The 24,128-nt window shown below is 40.7% G+C and overlaps 2 protein-coding genes and 1 long non-coding RNA gene across 9 annotated transcripts in view; all 3 read left to right on the forward strand.

Annotated features, from left to right (window-relative positions):
• The window catches only part of LOC146520914 (protein NLRC3-like), a 40,772-nt gene extending 30,681 nt beyond the window's left edge, over window positions 1-10,091 (forward strand). For all 7 annotated transcript variants that reach the window (XM_085154238.1, XM_085154232.1, XM_085154233.1 and 4 more), the window contains 2 exons: window positions 6,850-6,896; window positions 7,045-10,091. In XM_085154238.1, coding sequence (XP_085010364.1) covers window positions 6,850-6,896; window positions 7,045-7,574 — 577 coding nt within the window. In that variant the 3' untranslated portion in view covers window positions 7,575-10,091. The remainder of the gene's footprint in view (window positions 1-6,849; window positions 6,897-7,044) is intronic.
• Window positions 1-24,128, forward strand: part of LOC146520913 (uncharacterized) — a 214,401-nt gene that overhangs the window by 38,075 nt on the left and 152,198 nt on the right. The window lies entirely within an intron of this gene.
• The window catches only part of LOC146520915 (uncharacterized), a 55,146-nt gene continuing 46,613 nt past the window's right edge, over window positions 15,596-24,128 (forward strand). The window contains exon 1 of the mRNA XM_085154594.1: window positions 15,596-15,616. The gene's annotated coding sequence lies outside the window, so the exon portion shown is untranslated. The remainder of the gene's footprint in view (window positions 15,617-24,128) is intronic.

A 24,128-nucleotide genomic window follows, 5' to 3' on the forward strand; every position in this document is an offset into this window, starting at 1 on the left:
ATCAAATTAGCATTAGTTAATAACGGTAGACTTCGTATCATTAGTTGCTATCATTCTTACAAAGCAAACAGTATGAACGTTACCTGTTAACGCTTTTTCATCTAAAATTAGAATTAGCCACTAATGGCGTGTTGTTAAAAAGTAAGAAAAGACATTGTTAGCCTAAGCGAATAATGCTAATTCACCTCAAATTAGTATTAGCTAATAATGGCAACCTACTTAGCATTAGCTGGTCACATTGTTATAAGGCAATAAAATATGGTATTAGCATTAGCTGCCAATTCCTATTCACCTAAAAGTAGCATTAGCCACTAATAGCAGTCTATTTAACATTAACTCCTCACTAATACAATGGTAATTCACATCAAATTAGCATTAGCTAATAACAGCAGCCTTCTTAGCATTAGCTGCTCACATTGTTATAATGCAAGGGAAAAGAGTTAACATTAACGGATCATGCTAATTCACATCATATTAGCATTAGCTAGTAATGGCAGTCTACTTAGCATTAACTCCTCATATCGTTATAATGCAAAGGAAAATAGTTAGCATTATTTGATAATGCTAATTCTCATCAAATTAGCAATAGTTATTAACGGTAACACGCATCACATTGTTAAAATGGAAGAAAAAATAGTATAAGCATTAGCTATTCATATTGTTAAAATGTAAGAAAAAACATTGTTAGCATTAGCTGATAAATTAGTATTAGCTAATAACGGCAACCTACTTAGCATTAGCTGCTCACATTGTTAGGAATCAAGAGAATATTGTATTAGCATTCGTTGCCAATGCTTATTCACCTAAAATTAGCGTTAGCCACTAATGGTAGCCTATTTAGCATAAACTTCTTAATGCTAAATGAAGTTAATTAATGCTAAATAGGCTTAACTGAAATGAAAGTAGTGCTAGCATTAGCTGCTGATATTGTTAAAAAGTAATAAAAACAGTAAGATAAAACATTGCTAGCAGTAGCTGATAATGCTAACACACATCAAATTAGCATTACCTAATAATGGCAGTGTTCTTAGCATTAACTGCTCATATTGTTATAATCAATGTTCCCTCTAAGCTGCACATGTGCGCAATTGCGCACTGCTGGCACGGTCTCTGCGCACAGAAAATCTGTGTTGCGCACAAAAAAAATTAACCTGAATTGAAATTAAAATTAATACTTTAACAATTCTGTTTTGCAGTGTTAGTCAGTGAGTGACTGGCTGCTCCCATATTGTATTAGAACGATGCCACCTTATCCCATAGTCCAGCCAATAATGCGATCTACATTCGTATATACGCAGCTAATCAACGTGGTTGACAGGCTATGACAAGACCTTATGTGCCGACACCGGTGCTTTAGCTGGCAAAGCGGCTGATGTGGAGTGAAGCCACGTTAATGACAACGTGTACAACCATTGGAGATGTGAGCAGGACAGACGGAACAACTGACAGGAAAAGTGAGGACTTTATACCAGTTTTTAAATTGTGTTGATAGGCCACTTAAAACCAGAGTTGTGATAAAAGAAAATATGCAATGTTTGGTTTTCTTCCTGAGTACTGTCGTTGTTTATATTTACTGCGGGAATAAACGGTAAAAACAGCGTTTTATAAGGAAAAAGGCTCGAAAGCACTCTCCGCCTGTGAGCAAAAACAAACTCCACCTGCCTCTCCCTTTCCTATTCGTCCAAAAAAGTACCATGTTGACCAATCAAAAAATGATATGGCAACGTGACATCTAGTTGTTAAGAAACGGGGGAAAGTTTTAGGAGTGACGCTGGTGCTTTGATTTGTGAGAGATTTGCGATGTTTAGCGCAAATCTTGTGTAGTTAGTGTGTAGTGTAGTTTTGCTGTGTGTGTCAGAACAATGAGGCAAGTACTGAATGTTACAGGTGTTACAGGAGTGATACATCTCCTGTTGTCAGGCCTGCAGGTATCAGGCTGTTGTTCTCCTTTATCTCATAGTGGACAGAAATTATTTTTGGAGTGGCACAAATAATTTGTGTGGCATCAAATTTGATGCAGAACAGCTGATTGTTCTGTAAATAGTTTTAAATGTTTTTAAATAAACGCCTTGGCTGCATTTAAGAAAAAATAGCTGCAAAATTCTTTGTTGTTTGCCAAACTGAGTTACTTTTTTGAAGAAGTAACTATATAATTAATTGCCCAGTATTGGTCATTATATACTATATTTTGCAGACAGAGAGTTACAGGACTCTCTCCCAGACCACAGACTCATAATACAAGTCAGAGCTTTTTTTAAAAAGAAAGAAAGTTGTGTTTTCAAAATTGGAGTTCAAGTTATTTTTATTTCCAATAGTGTTAACATACTACGAAGGTCAATGACTAGATTTTTTTTACATTGTCATTGTAAGTTGGCAAAAGCAGTTAATTAAAAGTAGTCTAACATAAATGTAAGTGCTGTAATTTGATTATTTTAATAAACCATGTAACTTGGATGGATTAGATGCCGGCGCGACCACAGTGCACATGTCTGATGTCGCTCACAGTGGTCCAAGGGATCGCTCACGGAGTTTGTGTGTTCGCTCAGACACGTGAAAAATTAGAGGGAACATTGGTTATAATGCAAGGAAAAAGAGTTGGCAAAAACATTGTTAGCATTAGTGGATAATGCTAATTCACCTAAATTAGCATTAGGTAATAATGGCTACGTACCTAGCATTAACTAGTGATATTGATTTAAAGCAAGAAAATATGGTATTAGCATTAGCTCCTAATGCTTTTTCATCTTAAATTAGAATTAGCCACTAATGGCCTCTTATTTAGCATTAACTCTTTATATCGCAGGGGAAAAGTTAAAATTGAATAAAAAAAGTGTTCACATTAGCTACTCATATTGTTGAAAAGTAAGAAAAACATTATTATCATAAGCAGATTATGCTAATTCACCTAAAATTAGTATTAGCTAATAACGGAAACCTACTTAGCATTACCTGGACACATTGTTATAAAGCAAGAAAATATGGTATTAGGATTAGCTGCCAATTCCTATTCACCTAAAATTAGCATTAGCCACTAATGGCAGTATACTTAGCATTAAATCCTCACTAATATAATGTTAATTCACATCAAATTAGCATTAGCTGCTAGCATCAGCTTGTTAAAATTGAAAGAAAAATAGTATAAGCATTGGCTAATCATTATGTTAAAATGTAAGAAAAAACATTGTTAGCATTTGCAGATAAATTAGTATTAGCTAATAACGGCAACCTACTTAGCAGTAGCTACTCACATTGTTAGGAATCGAGAGAATATTGTATTAGCATTAGTTGCCAATTCCTATTCACCTAAAATTAGCATTATCTACTAATGGCAGTCTGCTTAGCATTAACTCCTCACTAATATAATGCTAATTCACATCAAATTAGCATTAGCTGCTAGCATCAGCCTACCTAGCACTAGCTGCTCACATTGTTAAAAGGGAAGGGAAAACGATATTAGCATTAGCTGGTAATAATTATTCACCCCTAATGAGAATTAGCCACTAATGGCAGCATACTTAGCATTAACTCCTTATATCGGTTTAATGCAAATGATGCTAACTCGCATTAAATTAGCATTAGCTATAACAGCAGTATATTTAGCAGTAGCTGCTCACATTGCTATAAAGCAAAGGAAAACGGTATGAGCATTAGGTTCTAATGCGTATTTGCCTTAAATTAGATGTAGGTGCTAATGGCGGCCTACTTAGCATTAGCAGCTCAGATTGTTGTAATGCTAGGGAAAAGAGTGTTAGCATTAGCCGTTCATATTGTTTTAAAGTTAAGGGAAATAGTGTTAGCATTAGCTACTCACATTGTTAAAAAGTAAGTGTTAGCATTAGTGCATAATGCTAATTCACATCAAATTAGCAATAGTTAATAACGGCAGCCTATTCAGCAATAGCAGATAATGTTGACCCCACTGGAAAAGTTCAGAACTAAAGATTTAGGAGTGTAGCTCGATAGCTCTTTCTCATTTGACAAAAAAATGAATTCTGTTATTAAAACCAGCTGTAAGGTTCATATTGTTGATTGTCATTTATGCTTAGATATATTTACTCATATATGCTGAGAGTTTTATAATCGATTGTGTGTTTTTTTTCCAATTATTCTTTAAAAGTCAGGTCAAGGCTCCAAAAGCCCAAAGGCAAAACAACAGTTTTTGTTTGCTGGATCATTTTAGTTCAGCTGGGTGCCTTTGCTTTGTTATATTTCTTTAAGAGTTCAAAATGTGTTAATTACATGAATAAAATGTAATTTTCTCTGTAGCACTTCATGGAGTTCATAAGCAACACACCTTAGTTGTTCACACAAAGGTAAAAAACAATATATACAGTGTTATCTTCATTTTAGATGTCAAAAAGTATTTGCGGCTCCCAGAGTTTTCTTTTGCGTGGAAATCGCGTCCAAATGGCTCTTTGGGTCTTAAAGGTTGCTGACCCCGATCGATATATGTATTTTTTGTCTGCTTATTCTATTGGTTTTTATTTTTTGCCCTTTCTCCCCGTCCCTCTTCTCAGCTGTTTTTCTTTCCCCCAGTCAAGTCCCGTATTCAGCAAGTGAAAATAAAATAAACAATAAAAGGTGAATCAAATAGACCATTACGGCAAAGCTGGGATGGTCAGTTTGGTAAAGTAAATCCGTTGGGCATCTTTCTTCGCCTTTAGACAATAATTCTGATGGCAAAAGAACCAAACGGGACAGGCAAAAAAAAAAAAAAGAAAAAGGTTGCTGACCCCTGGTATAGGAGGACACCTACCCTGTATCTGCTTAAGTATAAGAGCCCTTTGTTAGGGGGACCGCTGGACTCTTAGCACCAGCTTTGGGGTCACATCTGGGTCACATCTGGAACACACACACACACACGCACACACACACACACACACACACACACACCTACACTATGCACAGACTGGTACTCTTTGTTCATACCTGTGTAAGACGTCATATGATAATGAACTTATGCATATTCATGTAACCTCAATAAAGAGCAGTGTTACGAGGGAGCAGACGAGAACGACTGAGGTCAAGAGAAGGAACGGCGCTGTCACAGTTCTCTCTCAAACTATGATCTCGAGATGAAACTATGATCTCGAGATCATAGTTTGATCTCGTGCATGAGATCAAAGAGCTCTGCTTGGTGCTTTTAGCTGTTGTAGTAGAATTGACCCTGTGCACGAGAAAATGCTAACTTCCTGGTTTGAGACCGGATGTGGGGTTGTACATTTCCGGTAGCTTTACTTTGCGGTCAATCGCTACTGCGAAGATATTCTCCAAAATCATGTCCAAAACTCGAAAACGGAAAGATGGCGTTAAGTTACAAAGAGCAGAAGGTGGGAACACTCACCGCTGTTGTGTCATAAAAAATCTAATGATCAACTTTGACGTTTAAAGAGATCGATCAGTTGTTTACATCACTCAACACAAGCAGAACTGCAGCAGACACATCGTCCACATTCAGAAGCACATCTCTGTATAGTGACTGGTCTCATGATTTAAACAGGCAAATGTTCAGCATTCAAACTACAGGTGAACAATAGTCAAACCAGATGTTTCCCCCATTATGTCGATATCAGCTAGTCAAGTACACACCTACACAGCATGTTAACAAACCGTGAAAAAAGCCACACAAAAAATGAATGATTGCTGGTAACGGTTTCTTTACATTAGTATTTACGAAGGGTATGTTGTGACTTACCTTCAAACTTACAGCGGTCCCTCGTTATAACGCAGTTCACCTTTCACCTCGCTGTTTCACAGCTTTTTTAGTGCAAGTTTGCATGCTTTTCTTTTTACATCACATTGTGTCCTGATTGCTGCAGACGATCTCCTCCGTCTCTCCTGTACAGAATCGCTGCATCGATGCTAGCAGTGTGACTCTGAAGTGCAGTGCTGTATGTCCACGACGTCCACGAAACGTTTTGCACCGTCAAAAAATAAAATTGGCTCCTTGATTTCACCTATCGCTGGTTATTTTTAGAACATAACACCCGCGATAAACGAGGGACAGCTGAGAAATATAACATTTGAATCCATTTTCTCTTTTGCCCTGAGGCGCGGGGATAAATATCGACAAGTCGATGAACATCATTTACAGATATTGGGTAAATGCCCGAGACATCTATAGAAATGTAAATCGCTGCTTGATTCATTCATTTGCTTAACTTGTTTTGGACCGTAAACCAGGCGCAGATAGGACACCGGAAACAAAGCTCCCCACAGGAGTTTCTGCACCGGAAGTAGCATATGCTAACGTGCACATAGTCAGTTGTCTGGTTCCAGCGGTGGGTCTGTGCTAGACGACCCATCACCAGCTTTTTCCAGCTTTTTCCACTGGTTACCAGTACATGGTAGAATCCACTTCCAGATCTTGTTGTTTGTCTTTAAATCTCTGAATGGATTGGCTCCATCTTATCTCTCTTTATCAAAATAATCCAAGTCGAGCCCTCAGGTCTGCAGATAAGTAGCTTCTGACCAGAACTAGACGTAAAAACAGAGGTGAGCTTTATCGATCGCTGCAGCCAAACTCTGGAACAGTCGCCCTTCACATCAGGTCGTCACCAACACTCGACATTTTTAAAACCCGGTTGGAAACACATTTGTACTCTGTAGCTTTCAATTCTGACGAGTCTTTATAGTAATTACTGTGTATGTTTCCTATTTTCTCTCTACTCTGTGCAGCACTTTGGCTCAACCTGTTTTTAAATGTGCTGATAAATAAATGTAGATTTCTTTGAATAAAACAGTGGAGCCGAGCTTTGAGCTCAGTGTGTAACAGTGTGTGTATGAGAGCCATGTAATGTCCATGTGTGCATGCTGACTGTGCTGCTCTGACCCCCCTCCTCCTTTCAGGGTGGAGCCTGCTGGAGTCCGATGGTTGAGACCAGGTCTGAGGAAGTGTAAGTGGGTTTTTAATGGGATTCATGAAAACAAAGCAGCACACATTCAACCATCTTCATCATGTCAGGAGTCATCATCAAAGTGTCAATCAATGAACAGATGATGGATCAATAACTGCAGCTGGATTGTGTTTGTTCTCTCCATCAGATTCCTGTCAACTCACAATCGACACAAACACAGTGAACACAAAGCTCCAACTGTCTGACAACAACAGGAAGGTGACACATGTGGAGGAGGTTCAGTCATATCCTGATCATCCAGACAGATTTGATGTTCGTCCTCAGCTGCTGTGTAGAAATGGTCTGACTGGTCGCTGTTACTGGGAGGTCGAGTGGAGAGGACACATTTTTATATCAGTGAGTTACAGAAGCATCAGAAGGAAAGGAGGCGGTGGTGACTGTGAGTTTGGATGGAATGATCAGTCCTGGAGTCTGGACTGCTACAGTGATGGTCCTCGTTATGTCTGTCACAATAAGAAATCAACATCCATCTCCTCCTCCTCCTCTGTCTCTAACAGAGCAGCAGTGTATGTGGACTGTCCTGCTGGCACTCTGTCCTTCTACAGAGTCTCCTCTGACACTCTGATCCACCTCCACACCTTCAACACCACATTCACTCAAACTCTTTATCCTGGGTTTAGGTTCTGGTCTCGTGGTTCCTCAGTGTCCCTGTGCTGAGTGGGGTGTAAAGAGTGTCTCCTGTTACAGAAACACTCTGACTGTTGAACAGATAGTTCAGTCTGTACATGTCTGTCTCTTTCACTCACAAACACGTTTTCAGATTCATGGATTCAATCAGTTGATGTTTGAAACTCTTCTAAATGATTCCTTGTAAACTTCTTCCTCTTCAGTCACAAACAAACAGGAAGTGATGTCACATGTGTTCCTGTCCACACAGCAGAATGAGTCTATTGCTGACAGTGATGTACAAACAGAGTGAGCATTTCTGAGGCCCAAAATAAACTGAGTAGTTCACTGAATGAACAATGGACTGTGAGCTCAGTTCCTTCATCATTAGTATGGATTATATATGTATATGTATTATATTAGTATCATATATATCAGGTGCTGCTGCTGCTGGTTTCAGTCATTGTGCAAATGTGCTGTTTGTAAGGTTGTAAAGCTGCAGTCAGCTGAGACTGAAGAAGTCACCTGATCAGTGAGCAAACGTTTCTGAAAACGTCCAGATGTACAGAATCAACCTTTTGGGATCAGCCAGCAATGCAGCATCATTGTTGTTCAGGTTCAGAGGTTTGCAGGAATGAACTGATGACCAGAAACAGCTGCAAAGTCCAATAAAATACCAGCTGGAGTTCAGCTGCATTTGAAGAAGTCAAAGAAAAGTAAGGATGGCAAAGGGCGATGTTTTCTTCCAAAGAACTGAAAACATGGTCGACGCCGCATTAGAAGAATAATCTGGACATTTGTGAGGAACTCTAACCAAGAAAGCAACACAAGAAAGCAACGTCAAACAGATCCAACAGACAGTTTCCATGACTGGAAGTGTTGAGTGTAAAAATGCTACATTGCATTATTGCATCCTCTCACCACAGGAGGTGCTGTTGGCACCACTGATTGCTGATCAGCTGTTCTCTGATGATCTGATTGATACTGTGAATAACGGGACTCACTGAACTCTGTGACACAGTGAAGATTACAGAGTTTAACTTCAACATCTGACTGACGTCACACAGACAGAAGGATGAACCAGTGAGGCACAGAACACAGTTACTGGAGATACTGGATCAGCTCCATGTGAACCTCTGATGGAGAAGCTGCTGAGCCAGAGAAACATCAGGACATGACAGGCAGCTGCACTTATCTAACAACATGTAGCAGAGCTGATCTATGTTAGAGGATCTATCACAGCAGCTGAAGCCAAAGTCCAACACTGGATAGCAGCTGAGCCTGTGCTGAGTGTGGTGTTACAGGAAAAGGGCAGAAACACTGACACTGGTAGCTCACAGTGATGCTGACTGGGGCACAGAGCTGAATGATGCAGCATCAGGACACTGTTTCAGTCTGACTGACAGAGAAACCTGTAGCTGTATCTACATGTGAGGCAGAGGCTACACAAGCAGCTTCCTATGTTTCACAGTGACTGAGATCTTCAGTGGGGGTGGACATGCTCCTGTACAGACCTCTGAGGAGAACCAAGGTGCAGTCAAAGAGTCCAGTCTGTCCTCACAGATGTGAACATGTGGTTTCATCAGGTCTGCTGTCAGCTAGCAGGCTCACATCAGAATCACTGTTCCTGAAAAACACAGTCTGTGTGACATCATCAGTCAGCTGATCGTCCCAGATCTGAATGGTTTCTGTCTCTACTGAGGAAGTCAGAGAATATCACTGAGGTGTGGATCAGGTCTGAGTGAGCTGTGGAGGGACAGCTTTAAACAGTCCACAGGTCTCACGTCCTGCTCAGTCTGGTAGCAGATACCTCGTATTGTTCCAGATGTGCTGACATCACCAGCAGCAGCAGCACAGCTGTGTGATACGATGCATCTCAGTTATTGATCCAACACACAGTAAATACAAAGATCAGGATTTCTGAGAGGAATCATTATGAGTCTGAACACATGATCACTGAATGTTAGTCTCCACAATATTAAGTTTCCATGTCTGTGTGGTGTGAAGGCTGCTGGTTAAACTGGGACTCACTGTTTAAAGCACTGAGTGTTCATAGAGAGATGCTCCATGAGTCCCAGTACAGACTACAAACATGGTGGAAACTTAGCTTTGATATCCACACACTCTGCACATCTGTGAGTAACTGTGATGAAGATGTGCAGAGATCTGTGTACAAACAGGAGAAAGACTGTAAAGACTCTGTGCTTCTAACAGCCTCTGTTAACATATGTGAGGCTGTTTGTTGTTGTTGCCATGGAGCTTTTCACTGTTTGGGTCAGCAGGTCATGTGATCAGCTTTGTTCTGTGAAAGCTGGACGATGGTTCAGTGTCAGGGTTTGTTTGCATTCATCAATAAATATCTAAATAAATCAAAGACTCCATGTTTGTTCTTTCATCATGTGACCTCTGCTCATCCATCTCTGTGTGTATCAGGATACATTTAGTTCATAATACACAGAAAAATCAGAGTTATTACCTGTAATAAATGTGAAAGTAAAGATTCCTGCAGTGATAACCAGGCAGGACTGAAACACATCCAAGCTGTCACCACGGTAACAGCACCGTCCATCCACAGGTGAGGGGAGGAGCAAAAAGATGGACTTTCACCATTTTATACTAAAAACACTCAACTAATGTTTCTAATATGAAACAAATAAGCCCACATTAATGTGAGCATTTATTCAATAATAATAATCATGATTTCCTCCTGATCTCATTTCCATAGCAGAGAAAACTGTGGTGTATATTGAGGTGGAGGGTGTGGTCTATGGCTCAGGTTTAGAGTGAGGGTGGGGTGCACCACAGCAGCATGCTGGGACTGCTGAGGGTGGAGGAGGGAGTGATGATGACATCATGAGCAGCGCAAATGATTAATCACCAACACAGTTGTATTTGTTTCTAGTATAGTTATAAATAAGGTGATCAAATATCTGCTGACTGATTAGATCCAGTATCTATTACAGATGAACTGGATATCACAGCACGTTGTTAATCCGTCATATCAAACTAAACCGTGTTGCTGGTGTAAATATCCTCCAATAAAGTCAGATGAGGGCTTCTGTTGCCAGGTAACGATGATGTCACACTGGATCTTCTGATCTTTAGCATCGTAGCGCTCGGAGTCTGATGTATTTCAACTGATTCATTTTTTCCACCTTAACAGTTCATTCCTCAAATCAAACAAGATATCTGACCCTCAAAACATGTACCAACAAATAATTTTGCAATAAAATATTTATTTCTCAACTTTTACAATTGAAATCCATCAAGTGTGTTTAACAGTAAAACCAGAGGGGAAGCTGATCATATAGAGTCCAACCCAGGCTAAAGTAAGCTGAGTAGAGCAGCGTCATCAAAGTGTCTCTGAACACGGTGCAAGATCGCCATCTGCAGGACTAAACTAGTTTTTCTCCTCGTCATCGTACAACAAAACGTGCAGATCAGGTGACGTGACTGTCTGAGAGGCGGAGTTAAACTGTGGCAGGTAAGCATGTGGAGGAGGAGCAACAACATGACGCTGGAACATCATCATTGCATTATACAGTTTCCTCTCTAACTGGATGCAGCTGTGAACAAGAACAGCTGTGGAACCAGGGTCCTGAGTGTCATCTATGGATGAATGCAGGTCAGTGTGTACAAGTGCAAGGAGACGTCACAGACATGTTGAAATTGTGGTGTGAAGACGGTGGACTGTGGTGGCCACTGCAGACTGTTGGGCTCTGTTACAATCTTCTTCTCTGTTACAGACGTGGGTTTGCTTGGACAGCCTGATAGCGACTCCCTGTCTGTCTGGAACAAAGTGTTTACATTCAAAAAGACATTTACACAAAACAACACATGTCAACATCACATGATATTACTTATTATATATTATTATCATTTATTCATATTTATTTTTCAATGAAGATGACGACCAACTGCAGCTTGAATCATTGAGACACATTAAACAAACTTTGCTAGATGACAATAAGCAGAGTTAAATCAGTCCAATAAGTGTGGAGTCCTTCCTTCAGAACGTGTCTGCGTAGGTTCTCAGTCATCCAGGTCATGGTAGTCCAAGCAGCAACCACAACCTCCCTGCACAACATTTTGCAAAGTGAAATTTGTTTATTGTACCATCAACAGTTTACCTACAGAATCTTCTTTGCAGGAGTACAAATATCTTTACTGTGAGGAAGTGACGCAGAAAATACACCGTTTCCCTCTCTGTGACAATGAAGAAGTGCTTGAGATTAAGTAGAGCGATCCTTCTTCCTTGCTTCATTTCCTGCTCGCATCATCAGCTGACCTCTGACTTCCTTGTCAAGGTCTCTCAGCATCGACTGGAAAGTCAAATCAGACTCACACCATCTTCTTGTAATGTGGGCGTGTCTGTCAGTTGTTTGAAGAGCCTAAACACAATAGGAAGAACAACGCCGCCCCAAAACAAACATTTCCAGATTAGATGAAGGGCACCGTAATTGGAAACGGTAACATTACCACATTAACTTCCTGTGTTTGGTCTGCAGTGGGTGACTCGTGATTCAGGGGTCTACATTTAAAAACACACATGTAAAACTGACAGCAAGGTTTTACCATCATATAGTCGACATAACTAAGCCCAGCTGTTAACCTGTATGTTTGCTAACATTTGAACTCTTACTGTTGGAAATTCCATCAACAAAACACTAAATATAGTTTAATTCAATCCTACCTGAACTGGTTGAATTGAACCAGTTTCAAATTCAAATGTTATTTATCACACACACAAAAAACCATACACAGTATGACATGAGGTGAAATGCTCTAGCTGTGCAATGCCCGACCAGTTTCATCACATACTTCCTCTTCCATCTGGGAACATAATCTAAAGACAGGAAGTAGCTACAGTCAGCTTCCTGAATACCCAATAAGAAACAAATCAGGCCAAATCAACAAACCTTTGGGTCTCGTTTTCAAAAGTGCATGTTTGGCAGCTTCTGTCTCTCTTTCCATCCACTGTTGGATGTCTTGTTCTGAAATAGAATAGAATAGAATAGAATAGAATAGCCTTTATTGTCATTGTACAAAGTACAACAAATTTGGAGTGCCACTCCCTTGGTGCAAAATGCAAAATAAATATAAATGTAAAATATAAAAAGTACAATAAAACAACCGAAGTACTCAGACAATAATAAGTACGATATATACAGGATAGCAGCATAATATAGTGACAGTGGCAAGTATGGTATAGTTAAGCAGGTTTAATTGTTTTGTGCTTATTTACTACGGTGATAGCTCTGGGAAAGAAGCTATCCCTGAATCTGTTTGTCCTGGTTTTATGTGACCTGTACCGTCGGCCTGACGGGAATAGTTCAAACAGTTGATTACTGGGGTGAGAGTAGTCCTTAATGATATTGCCAGCCATGAAATAGTCACTTGGACAAACATGGAAGAGAAAATAAAAACTTGCGACTACAAACATACGTTCCATTAAAGTCTCGTTACTCGGGGACTCTTTCAGGATGGCAGAAATCTCCTCCTCAGCAGACTGGTGACCTTCTCCTCTTTGTCCCATCTCTGAAGGAGCTGCACATCAGTAGGAACTGTCAGCTCTCAGTTTGAATGTAAATGAGTCATTTTAACTACTAATACAGAAATATGTACACCTAGATCCAATGACTTCCTCCTCCCATAATGCAATAATGCATCAGTCAGAAGGTCCAGTCGATGTGTTGGAGTCATCTGTTTGTGACTCGTGCAGATCTTCTGAGGAAGGAGCAGAACCTCTCCATGCCTTCTCCATCGTTCAGCCCAAACCCAGGAAGCCTTCATGTGCTCTACATGATTTCTGATTAACACATATTTGCTGTTTACTGTACAAGAGTTTATCAAAGTATGTACTGAATAGTGTGTGCATGTGCTTAGGATGACATGTGTGTCAGTTTGTGTACAGTGACCAATAAATCATAGCCTGCACTGCAGTTTATGTCCATAAACATGGAGAGCCAGGGAAACAACTGGAGGTGTTCCTCCTGCATTTGTCTGATAAACACCAAACAGTGTTTTATAAACAGGAAATGTTGTTCTTATGTCATATAGTAAAAGAAAATACTCACATGTATATGTGAGGACAGCACACACACAGTGTCGTATATGAAATTCAGCTTGATGTTCTTGTCCTGGTATCTTTTCACCAGCTCACTGATGACACTGGATCTGCTCGCCTGTTTAAAACAGATCATCTCAATGGTTTCGAGTCGATAAGAGAAATAATATTTTTGGGAAACATTTGGTGACATTGTTGACTGTAGTTTAATGACTTTAACAACTCAGCGTTCTCCATGAATCATGTTCAAAAACATGGAGGGAATTTCATGACGACAGGAGGCTCCAAATACACCAGTTACACCAGTTACATCCTGTTTTTTCTGCTGGTTTTGTGACTGAAGTAAATTTCCAGCTTTAAAGTTGCTGCGGTCCTAATTACAAAAGGAAATAGTAGTTCTCAATCAACCATAATAACTTTAACATGACAGAAATTATCTTTAAAATAAAATAAAAAATAGGTGTGTGTATGTGTGTATGTGTGTGTGTGTGTTGGGGGGGCAACACTCAACATCTGCACATTCAAAAACATCTGTTTCCATCACAAATACTTCAAATGTTGTTTCTTATATAACCAGTCCATTTGAAACTATGACTTATTTAGGAGAGCACCTCACTAGTGATGGAGCAGTGACATGAAGTTTCCTTCAACATTTCCTCAGCTCAGCTGGTTTGGAGCTCTCAGGATGACACAGCAGATATTCCTCTACATCTGTGTCTCTTACAAACATGATGTTTCCATGAAAGCGCTCAGTAATACTTCTTCTTTTTCTTACAAGGCCAAAGTCGGCGTCAATGCTCACAATCGTTGTGCCATCGGTCTGAAACCAAACATCAACACTGGTTCATCCATTTCTGTCTGATGGAACCAGATCTCATGACAGGATTATTAACTTGGTTGGTAGATCATTAGATAACACCTCACAGACTGAACCCACTCCAGTGGACATAAGAGTAGAAAATATGATCTAGTGTCAACATTTAAGGACTTTTCAGCCTGAAACATGTTTATATACAGAAATGTGTCAAATGCTGTTAAACTGTATGATCTGCATTGTGTTGCACTGAGGAATGACACGCTGATGTCCAAACAGAATAGTTTGGCATTAAGTCATAAATCTCTAAGAACAAACTGTGTTCACGAACATATTTATCTCTCTTGTGTTTACTGCGTGGGTCTGTGGTCCTCTGGTAGCTGTAAATGTTGTTTTCCTAATGCAGGTGTTCCAATATACACGAGTACTGCTGCGTTCATACACCGATGTTCTCCATGTTCTTTGCAAATAATGCAAATGTTTGTGGATGGTGCTGAGCATTTATATGACATCTTTCAGTGAATCCCACAGGCTGAGCTCTTCTCTCTTTGCCTAACTGCTTGCTGTCTCTGAACCAAAAGATCCATGTTCTCAGCCAGTGGTATGACTGGTGTGGGGACAGGTGAACCAGTCTGACTGAAGCTGGGAGGTGAGGTCTTCATTCAATTAATAACAGCCCCTCTCGCTCAGTTTTTTCATTTGCTCTTGCTCAGATCTCTGCGAACCTGCTCGCAGTGTGTCGCTCATTGTGGTCGATCATCTTCATCTTAACTTCCTGCTTCTATCATGGTTAAAGCTGATGAATCCTCTGGACATCAAACACTGATGGTGTTATTGGAGCTGAGTGAAGTTTGATGGCTTTATTATCCAGGCTGGGACACATGGCAGCTGTTAGAGCAGAACACATGAAGTCAGCAGGTGTGTTTAAAATCAGGCTCTGCTTGACATGACATCACAGCGAGGCCGTAAAGGGCATCCAGAATCCTAGCTTCCCACAAACGTGTCCTCCTTCTCCCTGGATTTGAAGGACAGGTGGGCCCACCCTATCCCAGGATGCATTGCAGCGTGGTGGTGGAACATATAATGGGTCCAGAGATGGAGCAGCGCTCTCTCTCTGAGTCTTTGAGGATGTTTTCTTTTTGAGTCTGGCTTCAGTCTAATTTAGCAGCTGTGACATCAGAGATTGTAGGGGAGGAACAGCCACACCCACAGGTGAGTTTCCCACCCAGAAACAGAGCGTGAACATCCCCTCTGTCTGCGCTGTGTTGGTCACCAGCTTTGTTCTGGGCTTTTAACTGGAGGCTGGAGCTTGTGAGTGATGGAAGCTGAGAGCTGTGTTTGCACATGCTCAGTGTGACAGGATGGTGGCTGCTGTGTTTGCACATGCTCAGTGTGACAGGATGTTGGCTGCTGTGTTTGCACATGCTCAGTGTGACAGGATGTTGGCTGCTGTGTTTGCACATGCTCAGTGGGACAGGATGTTGGCTGCTGTGTTTGCACATGCTCAGTGTGACAGGATGTTGGCTGCTGTGTTTGCACATGCTCAGTGTGACAGGATGTTGGCTGCTGTGTTTGCACATGCTCAGTGTGACAGGATGGTGGCTGCTGTGTTTGCACATGCTCAGTGTGACAGGATGTTGGCTGCTGTGTTTGCACATGCTCAGTGTGACAGGATGTTGGCTGCTGTGTTTGCACATGCTCAGTGGGACAGGATGTTGGCTGCTGTGTTTGCACATGCTCAGTGTGACAGGATGTTGGCTGCTGTGTTTGCACATGCTCAGTGTGACAGGATGTTGGCTGATGTGTTTGCACATGCTCAGTGTGACAGGATGTTGGCTGCTGTGTTTGCACATGCTCAGTGTGACAGGATGTTGGCTGCTGTGAAAGCTGAATGCTCTGTGGTTAGAAGTGATGTCACACATTAGGATAACTGTGCTAGCTCTCTGTCAGAGTACCAGGGCCTCGCTTTGACCACATGACTCTCAGTGCACAGCATGATGTGTGCGCTGTAAACAGGAAGCAGAGGAGTAGGACTGAGGAAAACCTCTGAGGGATCAAACTGAGACTGAGCTCCAGATGTTTCCACATGATTCTGCTCTGCGTGTGTTTGATGATTATTTCAGGTATAGATGATGGTATATGACCAGTCTGATGTCAGCCTGCTTTTTGACAGCGCCTCACCTCTCTGTGCTGCCCCCTGCTGGCTCTGATCATTACTGACTGAGTCCTTACTGCCACTTTATTAGGTACAGCTTGCTAACACAGGCTCAGACCTGCTTTGCCTTCAGAGCTGCTTTAAATCTTCATGGCTCAGATTCAGCGAGGTGCTGGAAACATCCCTCAGAGTCATGTCATCAGTGATGTCTGCTTCAGCACTGACAGATAGAAAAGTGAATCCACATAAACAGGATATATAATAATAATAATAATAATAATAATAATAAAATGCTGATTTTTTCAGCCCTTTGTCTGGGTGCTAATCCAGCTGTGTGTGTTTGTAATGACAGTAAATAAATGCCAGACTTACAGCTCCTGTTTTACTGCATTAAAGTGATCAGATGAGTTCAGCGCTTTGACATGGATGGTAGTGAAAACAGGAAATGACAAATGTAGCAGAGCAGCAGCGTTTAACACGTCTGAGCTGGAAACAGAAACTCTGGTATGAACATCATTCATAGAACAGCTTCCAGCTTCTTTTGCTCGGCTACAGTTTGGATGGATTTGCATTTAAAGATGCAAAGAGACTGAAATGGTTAGGGTCAGGAGGTCAAAGGTCAGAGCAACTGTGGGTCGCAGCCTCATGTTGGAGAAGGATGAAGGAGTCTGACCTGAGCCAGTGTTTGACATGAACACATCAGCACTGCTGTCAGTGAGCCTAACGACAGCCGTTAGCATCATTTCAGTGTTTCAGTCATAAAAACACTTCCTGTCACTGTGGTGGTTACAGTGACATCATGCAGTTTGTGCTTTGACCTCCAGAGGGCGACAAATCAGCACAGACAGAGAGCTCCATTCAAACTTTGCTGCCATCAGTAATAATTCTTCAATTATAATCATCAGTGTTTGAGCAGTTATGATATCAGGGACAATCTAGACATGTGTGACAATACTGAACATGTCACATGACACACCTTAAACATCATGTGATCCACTCTCAGTCTGCACTTTCATTCATGACTTCAACAGGTTGAAATGAGCTTGGAAGAAACATCCGTGATTTCATTTGATTTCAGATCCCTGCTGTTCCCCATCTGCCCTGTAGGTGGCCTCAGTGTGTTTCCACTGTTTTCAATCACCTGACCCGCCCTCCATCAGCACACCTGCTTCCTGCTCATCCTCCTTCATGCACAAGTGAAGACAGAAAGTGTGGCTGGATCTGTAGACTGGAAACAGAAACTCATGTGAATATTTGTAGTATAAAAAGGTTTGTTCCAAACAGAGTAAGAAGTCTGGATTGCCTATATTTAATACAGCCACACCAAGACTGCTTACTGGCTGCAATCAGATGAACATTAAATTATAAACACAAGTATCTGTTTCTATGCACAATAATCAGAATCCATTAAAAATGTTGGACGTGGTTTGTCTTCATCAGATTTTTCTCGTTTCCAGAAATCTCGTGGTCTCTTGTGTGCAGTGGGTGTTTCTTGTTGACTCTCTATGACTTTTTTTTTAAAAAAACTCTCTGCATTTAACCATTAGTTATTATTAATCTCTGGCTGTTACGTACAGGTGAGTCAATGTGTTCGAGGAGCGGACCAAAAGCAGACATAGAAAAGAAAAAACTACACAGCAAATCCAGCATGTCCAAATTAACACTGTCAGATTTGATTTCAACACTTTTAAAGTGTCTATATGGGTCCACACCAGAGAGTGTTAATTTAACTCTTTTTGGAGAGTTGGTATGTTAACTCTGATTTAGTGTTAAACACCAAATCTCTCTGGAGTTGATAATTTAACACTTGGTGTTAAGAGTTTATATATTAACTCTCAAAGAGTATTTTAGTTTAACTACGTAAGAGTTATCTTCTAATTAATTCTAAAAAGCGGGAATTTTACTGTTCTGAACTTCTAGAAATTTCTTTTGGAAATAAACATTTACTAAAAAGATGCAATGGTTTTTGAAAAACATTTATTCTGAACTGTGCACCACAATTTCAAAACATTTTCTGAAAGATGTAACAGTGTACATGTTCTCACTTTCATTAGAATTTCGTTTATCAAAAGGTCTGACATAGGTGAGCTGGTAAATGCAAATAACAGCATTCTCATCACTTATTTCAATAAATACAAAATACAATATGCATGTCCTTCATTCATCACTTTGTGGAACTTCAACGCACTTCTGCTCTCCCCCATATTCCATCTTCACAAGCATATCCTATGTGGAGATTGAATAAAAATTAGTTGACACTAATTAATGGCACAAATCAATTGCAGCACAGTAAAAAAAAAAAAAAAAAAAAGGAATCCTTTTTGAGACATTACTTGTGTAAAGTATTTTCCCAAAAGATAAGGACACAGGCAACAGGTAATACTGAACTAAATGTAAAACCTCAACCTTTTTCATTTTTACCTAAACCGTGTGCACAAAACTCTGGAGGAATCTAAGTGCTAACGTAGAACTCAGTCGGGACTCGGGACATCTGCTACTGCTGTTTGCTCGTTTTTTATGGGAGATCGTTTTCAGGCTTCAAGTAGCACCATTATATCAACATTTCACATTCTAGACATTGTTTTAGGTGTATTTGACCAAAAAATTTAACCGAAAATTCACATGCAAGCTTTTTTTCAAGGCTGTGGTATTTGCCGAAAACAATACCTTTCAGCTAGCTAAAACAGCGAGCGGTGCTATCAGCGAGCAACACGGCTAATGCCTTTCACACAGCTTTGTCTCAACTCCAAAGAGCCACAGAAGTAAAAGCTAATAATAATAATTGAAACAATCTTTGAAAACATGACTTACCAAGCATGGCAAACAACTCAAATATGTAGAGCAAAATGTTCTGAAACGGCTTCACTTCAGCTTCGATTGGAGCCGTGCTGGGGGCGGAGTCTGTGAATTTACTCTATTGGTGTCATAGCCCCTGTAGGAGTTCAGAGTTAAGAGGTCAAGAGTTAATGTTTCCATTGTAACACCTCCAGATTTGAAATAGAAACACTAATTTTTAACACTCGATTTTAACTACTATCATTTTACACCTCAGAGTTACATTAAAAGCATGTGACTCTACTTAGAGTAAAATTAACTCTAAGACTACTAACACCAAAACATTTAACACTTTTGAATTTGCTGTGTAAAGTGTAACAAAAGCGAGTCATTTATTTAGGCCAATAGTAAAACATAGAAAACAAAAGAACGATGACGAACTAAGGAAAAGACCAACAGCTAAACTAAACTGGGAAAAGCTAGAGCTAAACATGCAAACTGTGACAAATACATGAACCTAAACCTGAGCAGGAGCGGGAAGATATGATAAATCCAGATATGTGGCAAGATAAACAGACGACCTGACACTAAATAAAGGGTGGAGGGTAATGAGGGAAATGAGAACACCTGGGGAACACAGTTGACACAAATAAACCTGAACGCCACAGCGGAAGCACAACTAAGCTGGAGGTTTCTTCCTGTTAAAAATGAATTTCTTCCCTCCCCCTGTCGCCCAAATACTTGCTAATAAGGGGTCATCTTATTATTGTAGGATCTCCTTGACACAAATGTTGATGTGATTTCATGCCATCGAAATAAAACTGAACTGAATTGAATGAAACAGAAGATTATCAAATAATTTGCCGTTGCATGGTTTCTGGTTTGGTTAGCGCTCATAGGAATAATTTTCTGCTGAAGAAGGTGAGAAGATTATGAAACACCCCCTGGATGAACTTAATGGGTTGAAACTTAGTATTGTTTGACAGTTTATTGTCATTACCAGTGCTTTGGTAAGTGGAAAAATATCCCAGATACATAAATGACTTTGTGGATGTGGTGAACATAGGAAGTTGAACAGGATCTAGACTGTAAACAGAGAAACTCCCTGGCTTTCAATATTTGCATTGGTCATATTCCAAAGAAAGCAAACAGTGAGTATGAGAGCTGAGCAGGGATCAGTGTATTCACACTGGCAGCTACAACAAGGTTTCATTTCAACAGTGAACTTTACTATGACCAGTCTTACCAGTTTGAAGGCAAATACACACAGTGATGGAATGCAGGAAGCTGCAGTTAGATAAACAGGAAAGAACAAGCACAAAGATAGTAAAATGATCAGGATCCATTAAAAAAATGACTCAGCACATGAAAAAAGGGAAAATCTCCGATAAAATAATTATTGTGGGTGATTTTAACATCCATGTAGATGCTAAAAATGACAGCCTCAACATGGCATTTAATCTGTTATTAGACTCAATTGGCTCTTTGGCATCAATTGGCATCTCCTGTCTGATCATTTCCTGATAACATTTACAATAATTGATTACACAGCAGTGGAGAGTAGACTTTATCACAGTAGACGTCTTTCTGAAAGCGCTGTAACTAAGTTTAAGAATATAATCTATGAGGTGCCGTAAGGGACATTTTTACTGAACTTTAGCTCTCGCTCTCACTGACACACACACACTACTGAAACTTTAGCACACACACACACACACACACACACACACACACACACACACACACACACACACACACACACAACTGAAACTTTAGCGCTCTCACTCAAACACACACACTACTGAAACTTCAGCGCACACACACACTTCACTGAAAACCAAGCTGTTTCAGTTGAACAGGAAGTTGTTTCCTGACAAGGAAACTGAAGGAAAAAGGGGTAGATTTCAAATAAACCAAAACAACAGATGTCTACTCAGCAACCTGCTAGTAGCCCATGTGAAGCAGCTGCATTACTTAACAATATATTAGTCTCAGCAGAGACCATCAGAACTCTGTGAAATGCGACAGCTGTGGAGCAGCAGCCTGTTACAAGACTGTGGTGCGAAGTCACGTTCAAGCTAGCCAGCCGCACCTACATTCTTGTTGCACTTAGCTTACGTATATTACGGTACCGGTGCCGACTGGCTTAGAAAACAGAGTGTCTTCTGGATACTGTCATGTATGTATGTAGCTAATATTTCAAAACTCGAAGTGTATTGAGAAGAAAATAGTGAAAAACACCAGTGTCCAGAAGACACAGAAGACACAGAAGCCAGTCGGCACTATAAATTGGGTTTAGCGCCCTCCGTGTCCACTGTGTGAGGTCTCCCTCCTGCAGCTCCGTTGGCATTTTCAGGTTGTTGTGCCTGGTCCAGCTGCTGCTGCAGTTGGTCAGGGTCACGTCGAAGAGGGGAGAGGGGAGAGCAGGAGTCCAGGTCAGCTTCGACATCCAGGGCCTGCAGAGCAGCCTGTAATGGGGCATAAGTAGAAGAACAGACAGGGGTGGACGAACAGGAAAATTATGTGCTATTTGGTGTATTATACCTCGCCTCTGTCAGTGCGCCCCAGGGCAGCTGTGGCTACAATGTAGCTGCCATTGCCACTGTGTGAATGTGTGTGTGAATGGGTGGATGACTGGATGTAGTGTAAAGCACTTTGGGGTCCTTAGGGACTGAGTAAAGCGCTATACAAATGCAAACCATTTACGATATTATACGGAGAGGGGCGCAGCGCCGGCCCAAGCTCTGTTTCAGATCTCTCTCCCTCCCCTTTCTTCTCCTTCTCTCCTATCTCACTTTTAGGTGTTTCTTTAGGCAATTCTTCTAAAGCTGCTTTTTCATTTCCCGCTACATCTTCTATCCACATTATCAGACATGGATAACATGGACAACTAATTTGCATATCAACTCATAACCCCACAAGTTAACAGGACAACAGAGATGCATGTTTAAATCTTATCACAGAGGAGAGTTTCCTCCCCACAGTAACTCACTCATGTTGCTTAATCAGCTGTTACTTCCCCTGGCTAGTCTAGGGGGCTTGAAGGGACAAACATAAAGGTAAATAGTGAAGGAGGAGCTAAGATAATAATTTTCAAAGTTTATTTCATGCTAGTGTTGAAATTCTGGTTCAGACTGAGGATTAACTCCAGGGAGAGCCATGGCCAACATAACAAACTAATCTTCCCTGATATGAAAAAAAGAAACTTACCTAACTCTCAAGAAAACAAAATATACAACCTATAACCATAACCTACCTGACAACACATAAACAAGAGAAAACAGGGTCAAAATAAAAGGCAGCTCTCCCCTACAGGCAGTCTGAACATGAACACATACATGTCACAAAGGCATGCAAGCCTGCACAGGTATGGCAATCAAAAATGGGCAGAGGGCCCAGAAACACAGCTCCACAGGCCTTAAGTAGTGCTCAGCTAATTGACAATTCGCTGGATTCTGTGAGCAGCATCCAATCAGGACAGAGAAGGTGGAGCCTAGACAAAACATAAGGAGTTAGTTGAAAGAAGAGAACCAACATCCTCCTGGGGAACAACAGTTTGACTATCTTTACAACTGAATGTATTATTTGATCACTGGTTGGTCATCCCAGTCTCTTTTACAGAAGTTACACTCTTGTCATGCAACCTGGAGAGTTATCTATCAGCAGTAGACATTTACTTATATTAGTAACATTTAATAATAAGTGTATGTTCAGTTTCTTTAGTTGCTGAGAGTTATTGACGTGTTCATGAGTGTAAGCTGATCATCATTGCATGTGTGTGCGTTAGTAGAAAGGTTAATTGTATGTGTGATCAGTGGAGCTGCAGATTTGGCAAAGCCTCTCTCCCCCCTAGCTCCTTTTTTCCCCAAAAAGGCATCTCCTTAAAAGGTGCCTTTCTGTTGCAGCTCTCTGCTTATGTGAGTGTATTTCATTTTACCTTTTGTTTCATTGCTTCGGACACTTTCTCAACCTCCACGAGTCAGTTAAGCCCACATTTCGAACCAGTTTTCATGTACTTTCATAGCCTTCCTCTCTCCTCCATGGTCGCCTCTAATTCTCTAATCGCTGCTGTCCGTTCCCCAGCTGCTGAGCCTTGGAGAGGATACTGTTACGCTGAAGCCGTGTTTTGTCTTCAGAGAGAGGTTGATTATCTTCAAGGCCTGTTTTTCAGAATAAGGTGTACATGGAGATGAAGCTGTGAGATTTTCAGCCAAAACATGGCCTGGTTATGGTTCCAGTTATGTTAATCTATCATTGTGCTCCAGCCGCTGTGCTCGTGGAGGAGGTTGATCCAGGTTCGTGGTTACCTGTACTAACACACTAAGACATTTATTTAATATCATTGTCATCACTGCTCAATAACACTTTCATTCTGATTTATCTATCCACATTTTAACACGTCTCTTTCATCAATCATTCTAGTCACATCAGCCGATCTTCTTCAGGCTGCCTGCACACTCTCACTTCCTGTTCTACACACACACACACACACACACACACAGCGCTTCTTACACACACTCTCTTCACATCACTGCGTTCCTCAGTTTTCTACACCCCAGTTTGTCCATTTAACCGCCTCTTTACCCTTCTTTTTTCCATTTCCTTTTGTTCCTAATTTAAATATTCCCATGCCTTCTTTTCCCAATTCCTCCTGTTCTTCTTTAATTCTTCTTTCAATTTTGTGCAATTGTCATAATGATTTTACTCAATGATACTCTTTTCCCTTTGGTATTTTCAGCATTTCTTTTACTTCCCTTTTCGCCTCTTCACCCTCTGTTTTTGGCACTTTTCCCC

This window comes from Neolamprologus multifasciatus, chromosome 3 (genome assembly GCF_963576455.1).
Source record: "Neolamprologus multifasciatus chromosome 3, fNeoMul1.2, whole genome shotgun sequence".
NCBI classification, from domain to species: domain Eukaryota; kingdom Metazoa; phylum Chordata; class Actinopteri; order Cichliformes; family Cichlidae; genus Neolamprologus; species Neolamprologus multifasciatus.